This window comes from Corella eumyota, chromosome 7 (genome assembly GCF_963082875.1).
Source record: "Corella eumyota chromosome 7, kaCorEumy4.1, whole genome shotgun sequence".
Lineage (NCBI taxonomy): Eukaryota > Metazoa > Chordata > Ascidiacea > Phlebobranchia > Corellidae > Corella > Corella eumyota.
The window spans coordinates 1,037,169-1,053,745 of NC_137496.1; the positions used below are offsets into that span (position 1 = coordinate 1,037,169).

The 16,577-nt window shown below is 32.6% G+C and overlaps 2 protein-coding genes across 5 annotated transcripts; both read right to left on the minus strand.

The window, feature by feature from the left end:
- Window positions 1–1,838: 1,838 nt before the first annotated feature.
- LOC145760130 (protein FAM227A-like) lies at window positions 1,839–7,477 on the minus strand. 4 transcript variants are annotated; one of them, XM_082574000.1, is made up of 6 exons: window positions 4,218–7,477; window positions 3,926–4,111; window positions 3,543–3,626; window positions 3,399–3,452; window positions 2,987–3,209; window positions 1,839–2,166 (listed from the first exon to the last, which is right to left on the minus strand). In XM_082574000.1, exons 2-6 carry the CDS (start codon window positions 3,989–3,991, stop codon window positions 2,138–2,140), a joined length of 456 nt encoding a protein of 151 aa, XP_082430126.1. In that variant the 5' UTR covers window positions 3,992–4,111; window positions 4,218–7,477; the 3' UTR covers window positions 1,839–2,137. The 4 variants fall into 4 exon arrangements, with proteins under 4 accessions (XP_082430126.1, XP_082430127.1, XP_082430125.1 ...); XM_082574001.1 differs by having other exon boundaries at window positions 3,543–3,605; window positions 3,926–7,477; XM_082573999.1 differs by having other exon boundaries at window positions 3,926–7,477.
- A 208-nt stretch (window positions 7,478–7,685) lies between these two features.
- LOC145760127 (72 kDa type IV collagenase-like) lies at window positions 7,686–14,863 on the minus strand. The gene is made up of 14 exons (XM_082573997.1): window positions 14,376–14,863; window positions 14,209–14,305; window positions 13,887–14,010; window positions 12,905–13,050; window positions 12,173–12,307; window positions 11,677–11,850; window positions 11,313–11,486; window positions 10,650–10,914; window positions 10,154–10,296; window positions 9,692–9,861; window positions 9,375–9,528; window positions 8,913–9,087; window positions 8,549–8,658; window positions 7,686–8,216 (listed from the first exon to the last, which is right to left on the minus strand). Exons 1-14 carry the CDS (start codon window positions 14,832–14,834, stop codon window positions 8,041–8,043), a joined length of 2,502 nt encoding a protein of 833 aa, XP_082430123.1. The 5' UTR covers window positions 14,835–14,863; the 3' UTR covers window positions 7,686–8,040.
- Window positions 14,864–16,577: the final 1,714 nt, after the last annotated feature.

The window sequence follows — 16,577 nt, forward strand, 5'->3', positions numbered from 1 at the left end:
CTCTATAAGCTGAGGTCTAAGAGCTGTTTTGATCCCCTATGTTTTGAACACAAATTAGCTGTAAGAGTTAAGCTCTAAGAGCTGAGGTCTAAGAGCTGTTTTGATCCCCTATGTTCTAAACACCAATTAGCTGTAAGAGTTAAGCTCTAAGAGCTAAGGTCTAAGAGCTGTTTTGATCCCCTATGTTCTAAACACCAATTAGCTGTAAGAGTTAAGCTCTAAGAGCTGAGGTCTAAGAGCTGAGGTCTAAGAGCTGTTTTGATCCCCTATGTTCTAAACACCAATTAGCTGTAAGAGTTAAGCTCTAAGAGCTGAGGTCTAAGAGCTGTTTTGATCCCCTATGTTTTGAACACCAATTAGCTGTAAGGGTTGAGCTCTAAGAGCTGTTTTCATTCCCTATGTTTTGAACACCAATTAGCTGTAAGAGTTAAGCTCTAAGAGCTGTTTTGATCCCCTATATTTTGAACACCAATTAGCTGTAAGAGTTAAGTTCTAAGAGGTGAGATCTAAGAGCTGTTTTGATCCCTTATGTTTTGAACACCAATTAGCTGTAAGAGTTAAGCTCTAAGAGCTGAGGTCTAAGAGCTGTTTTGATCCCCTATGTTTTGAACACCAATTAGCTGTAAGGGTTGAGCTCTAAGAGCTGTTTTCATTCCCTATGTTTTGAACACCAATTAGCTGTAAGAGTTAAGCTCTAAGAGCTGAGGTCTAAGAGCTGTTTTGATCCCCTATATTTTGAACACCAATTAGCTGTAAGAGTTAAGTTCTAAGAGGTGAGATCTAAGAGCTGTTTTGATCCCTTATGTTTTGAACACCAATTAGCTGTAAGAGTTAAGCTCTAAGAGTTAAGCTCTAAGAGCTGAGGTCTAAGAGCTGTTTTGATCCCCTATATTTTGAACACCAATTAGCTGTAAGAGTTAAGCTCTAAGAGCTGAGGTCTAAGAGCTGTTTTGATCCCCTATGTTTTGAACACAAATTAGCTGTAAGAGTTGAGCTCTAAGAGCTGTTTTGATCCCCTAGTTTTGAACAGAAATTAGCTGTAAGAGTTGAGGTCTTAGAGCTGTTTTAATCCCCTATGTTTTGAACACAAATTAGCTGTAAGAGTTAAGCTCTAAGAGGTGAGCTCCAAATGCGCTTTTTGATCCCCTATGTTTTGAACACCTTTTAGCGAGCTGAGCTAAAAATTTCAGCAAACCCCTTGTTTTTTTTAGGCCACTAGGCAAGGTGTCAGGATTGGAACCCAACCGGCGCCAAAACTTTTCGACAGTCGCGGAAGCGACTTTTGTTTTGTCGGCCCTTACGACAATGGTGTGCCAGGAATCCAACCCAACTTGCGTCGGCCCCTACGACGATGGCTGTCGCCCCTAACGACTATGGCTGGCGTCGACTGTTATATCCCACTCGGCTACCGGGGCGGCACTTTCAGTACTACTAATTTAAGGGTATATAGGTTGTAATGTTTCAATAATTTTCAAAATAGTAATTAACTTCTGGAACCATTCCCATTCGCCTTAGCGTAGCCGGGATTCGACCCATCAACCTTGCCCACATTGTCAAGCCGACTATCCCACTCTGCTACCGGGGCGACGATTCCAGGACTACTAATTCAAGGCTATACTGGTTGCAACGTAAACACATGTTTAAAATATAATGTTTACCATGCCTGCTATTGCTGCGATTCGAAGTCACAAATCGTGGACAATAGTTCAGTATTTGGCAGCTCTATTATCAATACATTTTTAAAGCTATATTGGTTGCAATGTAAACATACATGCAAACACTTATTGTATCGAAATTCTATTAAGCTATGTGGTCTATACTTTAAACAACCTCTGCCAAGATTTGTACTCATGAGATGTTAACATTGGGTCTATTTTTTGTACTAATAAACATCTTTTTTTAAAGATAACTAAATAACTTTTAAATATAAAAAATATCAGGTAACAAAGTATACAACATTTTTAGGATAAAATGCAAAGTAAAAAGAGCATAAGGTATCAAAAACCGGCAATAGTTAACATTTAAAGTTACTATAAAAAGGGTTAAACAATTAGGTAATTAGTAATAATTACTTAAGATTGGGTAAGTTCAGTTTATAAATTTTGCGCAAGGAGCTGTATTGGAAGCAGCAGCTGCTTCAATGATTTTTGTCTCGTTCGTAGATTTCTGAAAAAAAATAAAAATTAGGCAAGTTAAACTCAAGCAGTTGTTCGAAAACTTTTTATAATTTAATATATCAGTACTGATACGATTGGTAATTCAAGGAACTATAAGATAAAATAACAAACACACGATTCCAGGAGTAAATACGGAACAGGGATAAAATGTTAACTTATTTATATCTCACAGTTATGTAACTGACACCTTATGTAAAAGGTCAGTAATTTCTATAAAGCCCCTCAATACCAAAGGATAATATAAAAAGTATTTAATATACTGCTCATAATTTATATAAAATACCCAAACTGGTAAAGGGAAATCTTCATACTTCAGACCACCCTGGAACAAATATTTATTGAACAGAGGGGATCAACCATAAAGATTAAACACACAGCGATCGAACTATGCAGATCGATGTTAAAAACAATTAAAAAAAAAAAAAAAAATTAAAAAAAAAATTTAGTATTTACTTACTGAGATTGCATGCAATAACAGAAATAGGTTTACCACCTAACAAGCACAAATCAAAAGAACTAAAAGTCAAACTCAAAACACAAAAGAAAACCTAATAGAAAAAAGGGGAACATCACTGAACCATGTAGGAGAGAACTAACATTAACATTAAAAAAGCCGGGCATACTTAAAAACTAAGTTACTACAAAATAACTTGCAATCTACAAAACTTAACACAAAATAAACACTCAAAATATATATTTAACACATGATAAATATGAGTTACCAACAGCATAATGTAGAATCAATCCAAAAACAGTTTTTACATACTTGCGAAAAGTTGGTTATTATTAAAAATCCTGAAATTACTTACTTTTCACTTTCATGTTTTCCTCTTTTCTCATTCCTCTTGGTTCCAGGTCAAAATAATTCCACTTTTCATTTTGTCTCAGAGGAGGCTTTATTCCATTTGTCCAAACAGTCATGGTAGAAATAAGGGTCTCCTTAAATTGGGGTTTGTCAAACTGTCTCCACGATTGTGGGAAGGCCAAACAAAATCCAGAGTAAACTGATTGAGCTAGGCTGTTGGCATACCTCTGCAAAAAGTAAGCATAAGGTAAAAAAATACAATTAAAAACCAAAATGTTACTATTGTAAAATGCCAGTGCATTTTTAATTTTTTGACATTTAAAGCATTTTTTCTTACTTTTTGCAAATTTAAATTTATTTTGTTTTTTGAATAAAACAAATATATATTCAATGTACTGTAGGTTTAATAAGACAACCTTTGCCAAAGCTATAGTTTTCTTTTTTGACTTTTCATTCATCTTGAAAATCAACTAAAAAAAATAAAATGGTTTTATTTGTATTGTTGTGGTTTTAAAGGAGAGTTTGTATAAAATCGACTAGTTACCAATATTAGGTTTTACCCGAGTAAGTGGAATCCTGAGAAAATTTGCCGGCACATTTTTGGGTCGCTCATTCTTTTCTTTCTTAAACAAACAATTTGAAAGCTTAAAAAACACACAACAATATTTAATTGACTGATATGGGTACACAATTATTTACAATGTATGTATTTAACTTTGATATAGAAGTACCAACTTCACGATCTCAACACGAGGTAATAATTATTCCAGTCTTGAAACGGCATTTTTAGTTTAGAATATTAATATTGTTTGTCCTAGAAGCAGCAGGAATTAAACCAAGAACTTTACATAGTAAAGCCAAATATTTTACCCACTACACCATAGTGTTAGTACTACACAAAGTTTCTTAACTTAATAAAATATAATTTTTTGACATTACTTACCTTTAGCTGACCTTGTCGATCTTTTCTAGGAGAGTTTTTGCCTAAAGGTGTCAGTGGCTGGATCATCTGCCTCCTTGTTAACAGGAGTTTGGCTTTCTATCGCAAGTTCATTGTCACATTTTGATAACTTTAAATTCAAGTTACAAATTCTTTGATTAACTCGTTGAATTGAACTAACCAAAAAAGCTGAAAAATAAAGTTAAAGTTCAGAAAAAATTAACTAAAGTATAATTTGATTTACATTAAAATAAAAGAAAAAATAACAAGCAGGTTTGATCTTTTGCATATTTACCAACTCCTTTTTCTTCCGACTTTTTTTGTGACATCAAACAAGTTCTCCTCACATAAGCTTATAGGTAAAGCAATACGACTTAAATCCTTGTTATTTTTAAAAAGTAAAAGATCTCTATGCATTAACTACTTGTATAACTAAAAAACACAGCTAACGAAAACGAATTACCTTAAAAAAATAAGTAATTAGCTTAAAGCACAATACTTTAATCTTAAAAATCTTAAAAAATTAATTTATGTAGGGACTCAATTGATTTTCGCCAAAAGGGGTAAACTAGTCTAACATTCTCAAATTTTCTAATTAGTTAACTGATATCAAGTTGTAATTGAACACCATGGTTGGGCACAGTGAATCAAAAAAGAAACTTTGTCAAATTACAACTTTGTCAATAAATTTCATTACACAAAACATTAACTTCGCTAATGTTTTTTCAGTAAGTTAAACGATATGTAACGAAAGTTACCGTAACCGTTAAAATTTAATTAAAACGAACAAAGAAATGACCTTCTTTTTTAAAATAAGATAATTTTTATCTTAATCGATATTTTAACTGTACGAAAGTTAGTGTAAACGAAGTAATTCCCAAAATACAGTGGCCGAATAGCGATTACTTACATCATTTAAAATTGCGATGTTTAAACCCGATAAACGGCGATATTAAACATATGTAAACCTATGTTACCATGGATTTACTTGTAAAATATTGAATTAACTGACTTCTAGCATTTATAATAAGTCAGACCGTTATATCAGACAACAAGTTGTTTGAGAATGTGTCAATCAAAATTTTTATATCATTGCCTTATATTTGGGTAGTACTAAAATATGGGATACGAAAGATTGCGGGGTGTGGGAAATACCGAGGCCGTATGTAAATGTTAACAAAAAGACGCTGAATGCGGAAAATGACGGGATTTTTATACCCTTCCCTAATCTTCCCTTGCACTTTATAGTCGTTTTAGCATCATTCTATTTATTCCTGTGCCTTTGCAGTCCCGCATCATTCCTCAGACCTTGACTGCATTTATCTCGCATTAAAGTACAAAAATGCCGCTCCGTCCCATTCCGCGAATTTTTATAAACAGCGATATTAAACATATGTAAACCTATATTACCATGGATTTACTTGTAAAATATTGAATTAACTGACTTCTAGCATTTATAATAAGTCAGACCGTTATATCAGACAACAAGTTGTTTGAGAATGTGTCAATCAAAATTTTTATATCATTGCCTTATATTTGGGTAGTACTAAAATATGGGATACGAAAGATTGCGGGGTGTGGGAAATACCGAGGCCGTATGTAAATGTTAACAAAAAGACGCTGAATGCGGAAAATGACGGGATTTTTATACCCTTCCCTAATCTTCCCTTGCACTTTATAGTCGTTTTAGCATCATTCTATTTATTCCTGTGCCTTTGCAGTCCCGCATCATTCCTCAGACCTTGACTGCATTTATCTCGCATTAAAGTACAAAAATGCCGCTCCGTCCCATTCCGCGAATTTTTATAAACAGCGATATTAAACATATGTAAACCTATATTACCATGGATTTACTTGTAAAATATTGAATTAACTGACTTCTAGCATTTATAATAAGTCAGACCGTTATATCAGACAACAAGTTGTTTGAGAATGTGTCAATCAAAATTTTTATATCATTGCCTTATATTTGGGTAGTACTAAAATATGGGATACGAAAGATTGCGGGGTGTGGGAAATACCGAGGCCGTATGTAAATGTTAACAAAAAGACGCTGAATGCGGAAAATGACGGGATTTTTATACCCTTCCCTAATCTTCCCTTGCACTTTATAGTCGTTTTAGCATCATTCTATTTATTCCTGTGCCTTTGCAGTCCCGCATCATTCCTCAGACCTTGACTGCATTTATCTCGCATTAAAGTACAAAAATGCCGCTCCGTCCCATTCCGCGAATTTTTATAAACAGCGATATTAAACATATGTAAACCTATATTACCATGGATTTACTTGTAAAATATTGAATTAACTGACTTCTAGCATTTATAATAAGTCAGACCGTTATATCAGACAACAAGTTGTTTGAGAATGTGTCAATCAAAATTTTTATATCATTGCCTTATATTTGGGTAGTACTAAAATATGGGATACGAAAGATTGCGGGGTGTGGGAAATACCGAGGCCGTATGTAAATGTTAACAAAAAGACGCTGAATGCGGAAAATGACGGGATTTTTATACCCTTCCCTAATCTTCCCTTGCACTTTATAGTCGTTTTAGCATCATTCTATTTATTCCTGTGCCTTTGCAGTCCCGCATCATTCCTCAGACCTTGACTGCATTTATCTCGCATTAAAGTACAAAAATGCCGCTCCGTCCCATTCCGCGAATTTTTATAAACAGCGATATTAAACATATGTAAACCTATATTACCATGGATTTACTTTAAAATATTGAACTAACGGGACTTCCAGCATTTATAATAAGTGATACCGTAATATCAGACAACAAGTTGTTTGAAGAATGTGTCAATCAAAATTTTTATATCATTGCCTTATATTTGGGTAGTACTAAAATATGGGATACGAAAGATTGCGGGGTGTGGGAAATACCGAGGCCGTATGTAAATGTTAACAAAAAGACGCTGAATGCGGAAAATGACGGGATTTTTATACCCTTCCCTAATCTTCCCTTGCACTTTATAGTCGTTTTAGCATCATTCTATTTATTCCTGTGCCTTTGCAGTCCCGCATCATTCCTCAGACCTTGACTGCATTTATCTCGCATTAAAGTACAAAAATGCCGCTCCGTCCCATTCCGCGAATTTTTATAAACAGCGATATTAAACATATGTAAACCTATATTACCATGGATTTACTTTAAAATATTGAACTAACGGGACTTCCAGCATTTATAATAAGTGATACCGTAATATCAGACAACAAGTTGTTTGAAGAATGTGTCAATCAAAATTTTTATATCATTGCCTTATATTTGGGTAGTACTAAAATATGGGATACGAAAGATTGCGGGGTGTGGGAAATACCGAGGCCGTATGTAAATGTTAACAAAAAGACGCTGAATGCGGAAAATGACGGGATTTTTATACCCTTCCCTAATCTTCCCTTGCACTTTATAGTCGTTTTAGCATCATTCTATTTATTCCTGTGCCTTTGCAGTCCCGCATCATTCCTCAGACCTTGACTGCATTTATCTCGCATTAAAGTACAAAAATGCCGCTCCGTCCCATTCCGCGAATTTTTATAAACAGCGATATTAAACATATGTAAACCTATATTACCATGGATTTACTTTAAAATATTGAACTAACGGGACTTCCAGCATTTATAATAAGTGATACCGTAATATCAGACAACAAGTTGTTTGAAGAAAGTGTCAATCAAAATTTTTATATCATTGCCTTATATTTATCTTATATCTTTGATTGACAGGTGCTTAAAAGACAAAACATCAATGTTTTCAAAAAAATTAAGTCGGACATACAAAATATATATTTTTTTTACAAATATTTAATCTAGTTATTCTTGACCATAAAAAAAAGTTTTAATACTTTATATATATCTTAATGCTGGCCAATATGTTTATGTTTTGATTAATTAAAAAAAAGGACATACATTTTACAGTAAATTATTTATCATTGGGTTCTACACACATTTTACATTTAAACATAAAAACTAAAATTACCATATAAAATATAACAACAAATTATAAAAAAACAACACACACATTACAGACCAAACAAAAATGATTATTTAACCCGCATATAACGTATAGTAAAGGTAGAATATGCTACACAAACATATTTATTTTGGGTGAAGATTTCAAGGCTCTACAGAAGTACCGGGATATGCCTGTCCGTTGTCAAGAAGAGGAACGGGTCCAGGTCCTTCTGATTGAGGACATCCTAACCATTCGCTCAAAGGCATTTTCTCAGCAACTCTGACTTTGTAGTTGTTCAGCATATACACTACATCGCCCTTTATGAAAACCGAATATTCTGAAAAAGAAAAGTAAAGATATAGAATACTGTAGCAAACTTTGTGCACATTTTGTGCCCTAATATTTTCTCGAGGCGCTAAACCTATTTTACTTATCTATTTGTAAAGCGTTGTTTAAGTGTTAGCCACTGTAAATGTTATTGGGTAATATAGCATTGGATTTGATTTATTTATGTATATTCAACCTGGGTTTTTATTTAAATAAGATTCTATTAAATACTTGTATATAAAAATAAAATTGTGATTTAGTTTTGGGCGTAAATGATATAGGAAAAAAAACATTAAAATATCACCTTGTTTATGTTTAAGTATGAGTGTATAGTCTACTTACTTGATATGTATGGATGTTCTGAAACGGCATCAAAATCTGCTGGTACTCCAACCCAATTAGATAAAGGTTTGGGGTAGTTTTTATCCAAACGCTTTGTGATCTCATTGTACCTTTAAAGAAAAAAAACTAGTTTAATTTTTAAATCCACATAAGAAAGTTACTTACGTTAAACACCAAAGCTAGTCCATGATGTTAGTTTGTATTTGTTTTAAACATTTGTGACTGTAGTAATGTTAACTTAAAAACCAACGCATTTTAATAAAATAGCATCATATAAATCATGCCATAGCTATATGTTTATGCCAACATAAGATGTCATTTTACAGTTACTACACTTCTTTATATCATGATAAAGTTGTCATACCTATAGTATTTGTTTCTGGTAAAAAAATAGGTTCGTCTGCGGTTCTTAGATCGCCTCCAATTCAAGACCCCGTTTAAGTCTTCACCATTTAGTGGCAATCCCAGTTCAGTCAGTGGTTTAGGAAAGCCAGGATTAACTATAAAACCAGTTTGCTCTATAGCCCAGTAACGGAGACCTGAACAATATAAGTATAACAAGTTAATTAAGCATATAATACCCGAAAAGTTAGTTTTGGCTATACACACGACATTCTATATTGTAATAGCCTATCTTAGTTTACTTACATTGGTTAAGTAAGCTAAAAATTAGTTAATAGTCTAATAATTAGACAATATTACCAAAGAAACGCTACAACAAACCAGTAAAAAAATGATCAACAAATCGAGATGAGAAAAGCTATATTTATGTGTTTGACCTCTTTACATTAACAACACACAAATAAAGCGACAATGAAAAGCTTACCTCGAAAAAAAACTAAAGAGGAGGATGACTGATTAAAGTAGGCAGCATCAATTTGATTCGGGACTGTGCGTCCCCATTGAGACTTGATTGTAAATGTCTTGGTGTGGGTGGGGGTTTGGCCTCTGGCAAATGTTGATCGAACAAAGTATGGACCCTTAAATCAAATTTTAAATGGCTTTAAGTGTATTGTGTTTAAAACATGTAAAATTGTTCAAAGAGGCCAAAATAGAAAAGCTAACCGAAGTTATATAACATCAAATAATATTAATATCTCTAAGCAAAAATTTTTAGTTTCTGTCTTGCAAAAATATTCTTACATTGAAAATGAATAATTCTGTTCCCAGCAGCAGCAAAGCGTCAACTTTATTCCATTCACAGATATCTTGACTAACTGCTGAAGATGTAGTTGTTGTAGGACGAGCTGTTGATCTTGGTGAACGGGTTGTTGATATTGTCGGACGAGCTGTTGATGTTGTTGTTGAACCACCTACAAAATATTCCCTCAAATTTAAGTTTGGGTTAAAAATATTTTTGTGATATGCTATAGCTATATAGATTATTAAGTTTAAGGTAAAACTTATTTAGTTGAGAGTAGATGATTTACTAAATTTGAGTATTTTATTGAGTTTAATTTTTCGAATGAGTTTAGGCCTTTCATTGAGTTTTTTAAATGAGCTTGAATTTTTAATAAATTTGAGTTTTTAATGAGTTTAAATGTTTTCGTTGATTTATTAAGAAAATTGTAAAAGCATAAACAATTAATTAATTAAGTAACTAACCATCACCATCTGTCGTACTCAAATCTCCTCCACATTTCTCCAACTTCAATGGAGGTAATTGTTGAGTCCGGGGACCTCCATAAAGATCACGTGCCCCATTCGTGTCATCTGCTGGAAGAGCAAAATTGCTTACAAACGAATATCTAAAAAATATATTTCAAAATGTGTTAATATGCAGTCAAGAAATAAAAAATAAATTCTACTGCATAAAATGTTATGGTATTCATCCATTTGACCGAATAAACATTTTTCCAAATAACAAAGTTTTGAACACAATATTTTACCAGTATTTTGGTGAACATTTTTTAGAAAATATAGACATTTAAGGATAGTTGAGGTAAATGGGGGTTTGTTTAAACTGTTTTATTATTGATAGGTTTTCGTTTTAAAGTATATAATTTTTGCTCAATTGTCTTCGGCCAAATGAGAGTTACCCTAATTTCCCATAACGCATAACCCTGTTCAAAATTTTTAATATTTTGTAATATATACTTACGATGGATACATAAGAGCTTCAGGTACTGACGAATGATCCAACCCAATGGCGTGACCAATCTCATGAGCAGCAACCAGAAAGAGACTGTACCCACTATCCTGACAGAACCCGAACTTTTGATCAGCGTCATAGTCAGGTGTGGTAGAACACCAACTTTTGTAATCATTCCTACCGACCCTTGTACATGATTCGTATGTATTTCCGTTAAAGATAAAAGGAAAAACACAAGCATTTCCGTTTGAGTTACCTCCATAGGTTCCATGTGCTGCGTTATATTAAATCAATTTAAAAACAATGTTGATCAAATGAGAGCAGGGATTAAAGTTGTGAAGTTATAAAAACTAAGCTAGTGTAACTTGTGCTGTTGTTATCTTAATTGATACTTAAATAGTTCCAAGCTTTAATTGCCTATTTGTTTACATGTGTTTTGTTTAGTTGTTATATAGTTTAAGTAGTTACAGTTAGAGCGCCGATTTAAGATAAATGTATTTCATATTAATTTTTTTTTGTGATTCTATTTGAACAAGGTATAAGGTCGTGTATTTTAAATTGCATTAATCTGTATCAAGCGCGACCAATAAATATATAATACTAGCTATCTATTTATATTTACAACAAAATGAGAACAGGCAAAGAACAAACAGATTCTCAAAGTAAATTTACCTCTGTCTGGGCAAAACCCCCAAGTTGTGTCAGTGTCGAAATTCGAAGTTGTTGAACACCATCTATATCCGTCTGATCGACCATCGTAGGTGCACGAATCGTAAGTTTTACCGAGAAAGATAAAAGGAAACTCACATGGATTTCCCTCCGCATTTCCTCCATATGTGAATAAAGCTAAAAGCAGGGTTTAAAAAATAGCTTAAACGTTGCTTTTTTTTGAAAAATATAATGTAAATAACAAACCACTTATTGAGCTATGTCTTCATTTACTAGATATTATGCCTTTGATGTAAACAATTATAGGCAAATTTCTATGTTAAAGCATTTAATTTGCAAAATTATTACATAAATAAGCTTGACTTACTTTCTTGGGGGCAGAAACCCCATGTTCTGTCATTGTCATAATTCGTAGTTGTCGAACACCATTCCAATCCATCATCTCGGCCAACTGTAATACAAGTATCGTACTCTACATTCTCAAACACAAACGGAAACACGCAAGGGTCACCTTCAGCATTTCCATAATAAGTTTCCAAAACTAAAAAGGTCAATCGTGTTAAAAATAACTCAGCTGAAACCTTTATATGCATGCATGAATTAGACACCAGACATTAGTTCGTTATTTGGCATCAAATTTAAAATGTAAGGCTAGGTTTTACATATGGTGCTAAATAATAAACTGACGAGATTTAAATCTGGTGCTGAATAGTGGACCAAGTTTCTGTTGGTCTTTGATATGTTAATATAAGCATACTTAAACTAAAAAATACAATTTTTAAGAATCTGATTGAGCTAAAAATAATATGGTTTTAGGTTATTTAATTTTAATTTAAAATTTTTTTTGGAAATGTAAAAATTACTTCTTCCTTTTCCGAGAGTCCAGAACTCAGCTTCATCAAAGTGAGTGTCTCCAGCAATTGAAGTTTTCCCGGCTGTGAATGCGTGAGCCAAAAGTCCATTTTTTCCGTCGAATTGATATCCATCACCGTGCTCCTCTGCATACAAACACAACGTAGGAATGAAAAATACGATGAAATTAATGGCGTTATAAAATTAAGGTATTGTTTCTTGGTTTGATTCTATATTAAGACATTAAAACTAAGACATCAAATGACCACATATTACTATATCATATTTAAGCATGTATAAGCCTTTTAAATCAACTAAATTTAACTAATATTCAGTAATAGTTGACCTTAAATTCTGTAACAAATTCGCCATTCTGTTGTTGTTTACTTTAAGATCTATTTCTAGTCACGTGTTTACACCTAAGTCACGTCAGTTGTAAAACTTTATAAAATATTTTTGAAGTCCTAGCTCTCATCTCTAACACGTGCTTTGTATCACGTGATCTGCCGTTTAATATGCTAGAAATGCATTGTGTGGGAGTATTTGTGATGCGAGTTTTTGGACGGTTAAATGTAACTAGTTTTTAATAATAAGTATTAGTACGGATATTTTTGATACAAGAGACCACAACCAAATCGTGACAATATACATGTTAACATGCGTTCTTAGCTTATACAAGGCCAAAAGTTGGACTTATTCGCCCTAAAACTTAAAGTTAAGTATATTGCTGAGACAATACTTACGGTAGCCGAAGAAGATATCCATGTCTACCGTGTCAGCATCGCTTTCCTCAAAATTAAGGTTAACCACTTCTTCCCAAACTCTCATGGCTTGTTTGATTATATTTCTTGTTTGACATTCACTCATGTCCGGGGAGTAACCAGTAATTCTGCATTCAAAATATAAAGGTTTGGTATTATCGAGTGCATGTTGTAAACATAGGAACAGTTTTGGGTAATTTTTTGTTTACTATTTGGATAAATTTCTTGAAATTGAATCAAGTTTAAGAAAATAAACAATTTAAGTTTGTTATTTAAAGAGCAATAAATCTTTTCACAACAAAGTTTTTGTGGTAAAAAAGTTTAATTTAAAAACAAATTAAAAATGAGCTGAAATACACTCCCTAATCTAATAAAATTTGAACAACAAACTTTAGCGAGGTTCAATTTCAAATTTATCTAAAGTTTAAGTCCACCTAATGCCCCTTTATTCGACGAAAACAAATATTGAAAATATTTAAAAGTGGAAACCAACGAAGAAGAATAATGTCTGAAAGCAATACTTAAAATCAGCAGTTAGCAACACTTTAAAATATTATTGTAAAGAACTCAGGACTTTTATAACCTTGGTCGGCAAACAACACTGGGTTTATTTACCATTAAAAACTGTTGCAATAGCCTAGTCATAACCACAACGTGAACCAAAGTGCGTATTAAAATACAAAACAACAACTCCTGCTATCTTAAAGCATTGGAGTTAAGTTATGAGTCATCTTTACTTCAGCTCCGCTGGATATTGAGTCATAAATATGGAATTACCCAAAACCTTTAAACTTTGCCAGTTGTTTGCTAACCAAAAATGACGTCATTATAACGCTTTGTGCTGTCAAATGCAGCTTACAAAAGCAATGGTAATGCAGAAGGCGAAAATGTGTAAAAGATTATACATTTGCAAAATTTGATTCCAAAGTAAATTTAGCTTAAATTTTAATCAAGTAAATCTTACTTATAAGTAACAGGGTTGGTCTCCCATCTTTCTCTGTTCCCAAATGTTCGATACCCGGCTGGACCATCAGGAAAACCACATCTCGCAGCCATCATTAATGTAATAGTTTTATCATCCAGATTTCCTAAATACAAAATATTTATTTGATGCCAATAAAAAGTGCGTAAACTATCGATAAACGCTGATCCGAGAAACAAGGTTCTAATATAACCATGCAAAATAAAAAGAATATTTGTTTGGAAATTACAAATAAAACTTCCTGAATATATATATTTAAAGCAAATGTTTTACCCTACACTAAATTTTTACTCAACAAACATACCAGTTGGACGAAGGCCATAATTTCTTTGCATTTGCCTTACGAGTGCTCCCTTATCTGCGATGTCGTTACTTGTGTAATTAGCTCGAACAAAAAATTTCTAAAATCGAAAATAAGTTTATTAAAATTAAATTAAATCGTATTATGAATAGTGTAAAGTTTTAACTAACCACAGCTGCATCTTCCCTTTCCTGGTTTGACATCGTTTCAATCGAATCAGGGGGAGGTGCTCCTATAAGAGGGTCGGGGGCATCTCCAAAATTACCCTGGAACTGTTTTTTCGAAGGTATCCGACCTGGAGGGACCGGATCGGGACCGAAATTTCCATTCAACTGGGGCCTGCTTGACGCTACATAGTAGGAAGGACTGGAAGCACCAGGTCTGCTATTAGAAGGTGCGTGCAAAGCTTGAGGTCGAGTATTTGGGATATGATCATACCGTGCGCTACCATCAGGACCCAACAAATATTCTTCTTCGTTTCTTAAAGCATTTTTAAAGTCTTTTTTCTTCCAACGTCCACTCACGCGATATTTTTTTTTGTTTTGTTGTTTTTTTTTTGGTCTTGCTTCAATCAAGTTTAACAAAGCAAGAACCACCACCAACAATATAGTTGCTCGCAGTAGCTTCATTTTATCATAAAAATGTTGTAATCATAAATCTATATAAAACAAAGCACAATAATTAGATATTTATGTCTCTTATGCAACTTTGCCACGATTAGCACTCAACTATCTGCTGCAAATGGTACAAGTACAACTTTCGTTCTGCATGTTAAAGTAAAATTGCGTCGGAGTTGCAACTTTCTTTGTCCGAGACGAACCAAGTGAAGTCAAGCAAAGCCGTGACTTGCCAATAACAAAAAACAAGTATACGAGTTTATAAGTAGTTTCAAAGAAGTTTGTGCTTTCAACTATTGCTATACAATGTCATTACTAAACAAATCAAAATTTAAAAAAGTTGAATTAACCAAATGATATTCAAAATATAAAGTTTAAACACACCTTCTTTTAGCGACAACTTTTGAATATGACTCTTGGTTAACATTTGCACTGCAATTTATAGAACTTTTTGCTGGTATCTGTAAAGTAAAGAGAAAGGTGTTAGAGTGACGCATATTTTAAAGGTATAATTTGTAACGCAAATTAAGTTTTTGAGAAATAAAATAAATTTGCTAAATTCCAAATTAAATATTTTTATAAAAACATTAAATAAAAATTTTTATACAATTAACATCAACAAAGTATAAAAAATATATTTTGTTACAAAATATGAAATAAAAAAATATTTTGGGTAATTATTAGTTTAAAAAGATAAAATTAAAACCACATACAAAGTAATAACAACAAAGGAGAATTTGCCATACAACAAATTTTCTCATTAAAACAACGACATAAGTTATATTTAATCACGTACTTGTGATAGATAAATAAAGACAAATATGAGAAACAGTCAAACTCCAATTAAGTTTAAAGTGATGCATTACCTAAAATTCAAAAGTATTTCCATATTGGGTTCTATGACCAGGTTGTTTTTACAAAATTAAGGGTCAATGTAAGACGGAAAGTTTTCTGACAGCTGCTTACAAATCCGACGTAATTTCTAAATTACCAGCTACATTAATACTTGTATTGTTCAACCATGAGGCATTGCTGTGAATGTAAAAAATTCCCAGACCATGAACGAATCGGAAAACTGTTTCTAAGAATTACTGGTAACAGGAAACTTGCCATAACACCCAGGTATGAATGACAGGATATATTGACATATTTGGCAAATAGAAAAATTTTCTTACGCATTTTAATGTTATTACTCAACAAAAACATATTTTTTACCTTGTCATTGCATTAAAACTTAAATAGCAATCTAATGCAAATTAAACCAAAAGTATTTTAAAGTAAACTATATCCTATAAAAAAATTTTTTATTTATTTATACCCGTCAAATGTTCTACAGCTCTATAAAATAGCTAATATTTGAATAAAATAAGTTTTTAAAAAATACTCGAAACAGCTTGAATTAAACCTATTTTCAAAACAGCTACAAATAAAGAAAAACACAAATGCTTAGCTACGCAAACAGCTAACGTTACAATTTATTTTCAATTTTTGCAAAGTTTAAATACTACATTTGACGCTAGTTATAACTAGTTGACGTTTCTAGGTGATATTTAATAAATTATTACTAATTTTAAACGATAACTAAGGTTGGGTTTTAAATAAATTAGTAATCAAACCTAGTTTTTGTTTTTAATCATTTTTGTCTGTCTGTTTTCTAATTTTTTGTGTACATTTTTGGCAAGAATAGACGTCTTTACTTTTTGTTTAATTTTCTCACTATCTAACTATACATAATACTTTAATTAACAGGTTTTT

Coding starts and splice junctions, on each gene's coding strand:
- LOC145760127 (XM_082573997.1), bottom strand. CDS start 14,834: ATGAAGCTACTGCGAGCAACTATATTGTTGGTGGTGGTTCTTGCTTTG. Junction 12,308..12,904: donor GGATATCTTCTTCGGCTACC/GTAAGTATTGTC, acceptor GTTTGTATGCAG/AGGAGCACGGTGATGGATAT. Junction 9,862..10,153: donor GAGTACGACAGATGGTGATG/GTTAGTTACTTA, acceptor AATATTTTGTAG/GTGGTTCAACAACAACATCA.
- LOC145760130 (XM_082574000.1), bottom strand. CDS start 3,991: ATGATCCAGCCACTGACACCTTTAGGCAAAAACTCTCCTAGAAAAGAT. Junction 3,627..3,925: donor ATCGACAAGGTCAGCTAAAG/GTAAGTAATGTC, acceptor GTGTTTTTTAAG/CTTTCAAATTGTTTGTTTAA. Junction 3,453..3,542: donor TCAGGATTCCACTTACTCGG/GTAAAACCTAAT, acceptor TATTTTTTTTAG/TTGATTTTCAAGATGAATGA.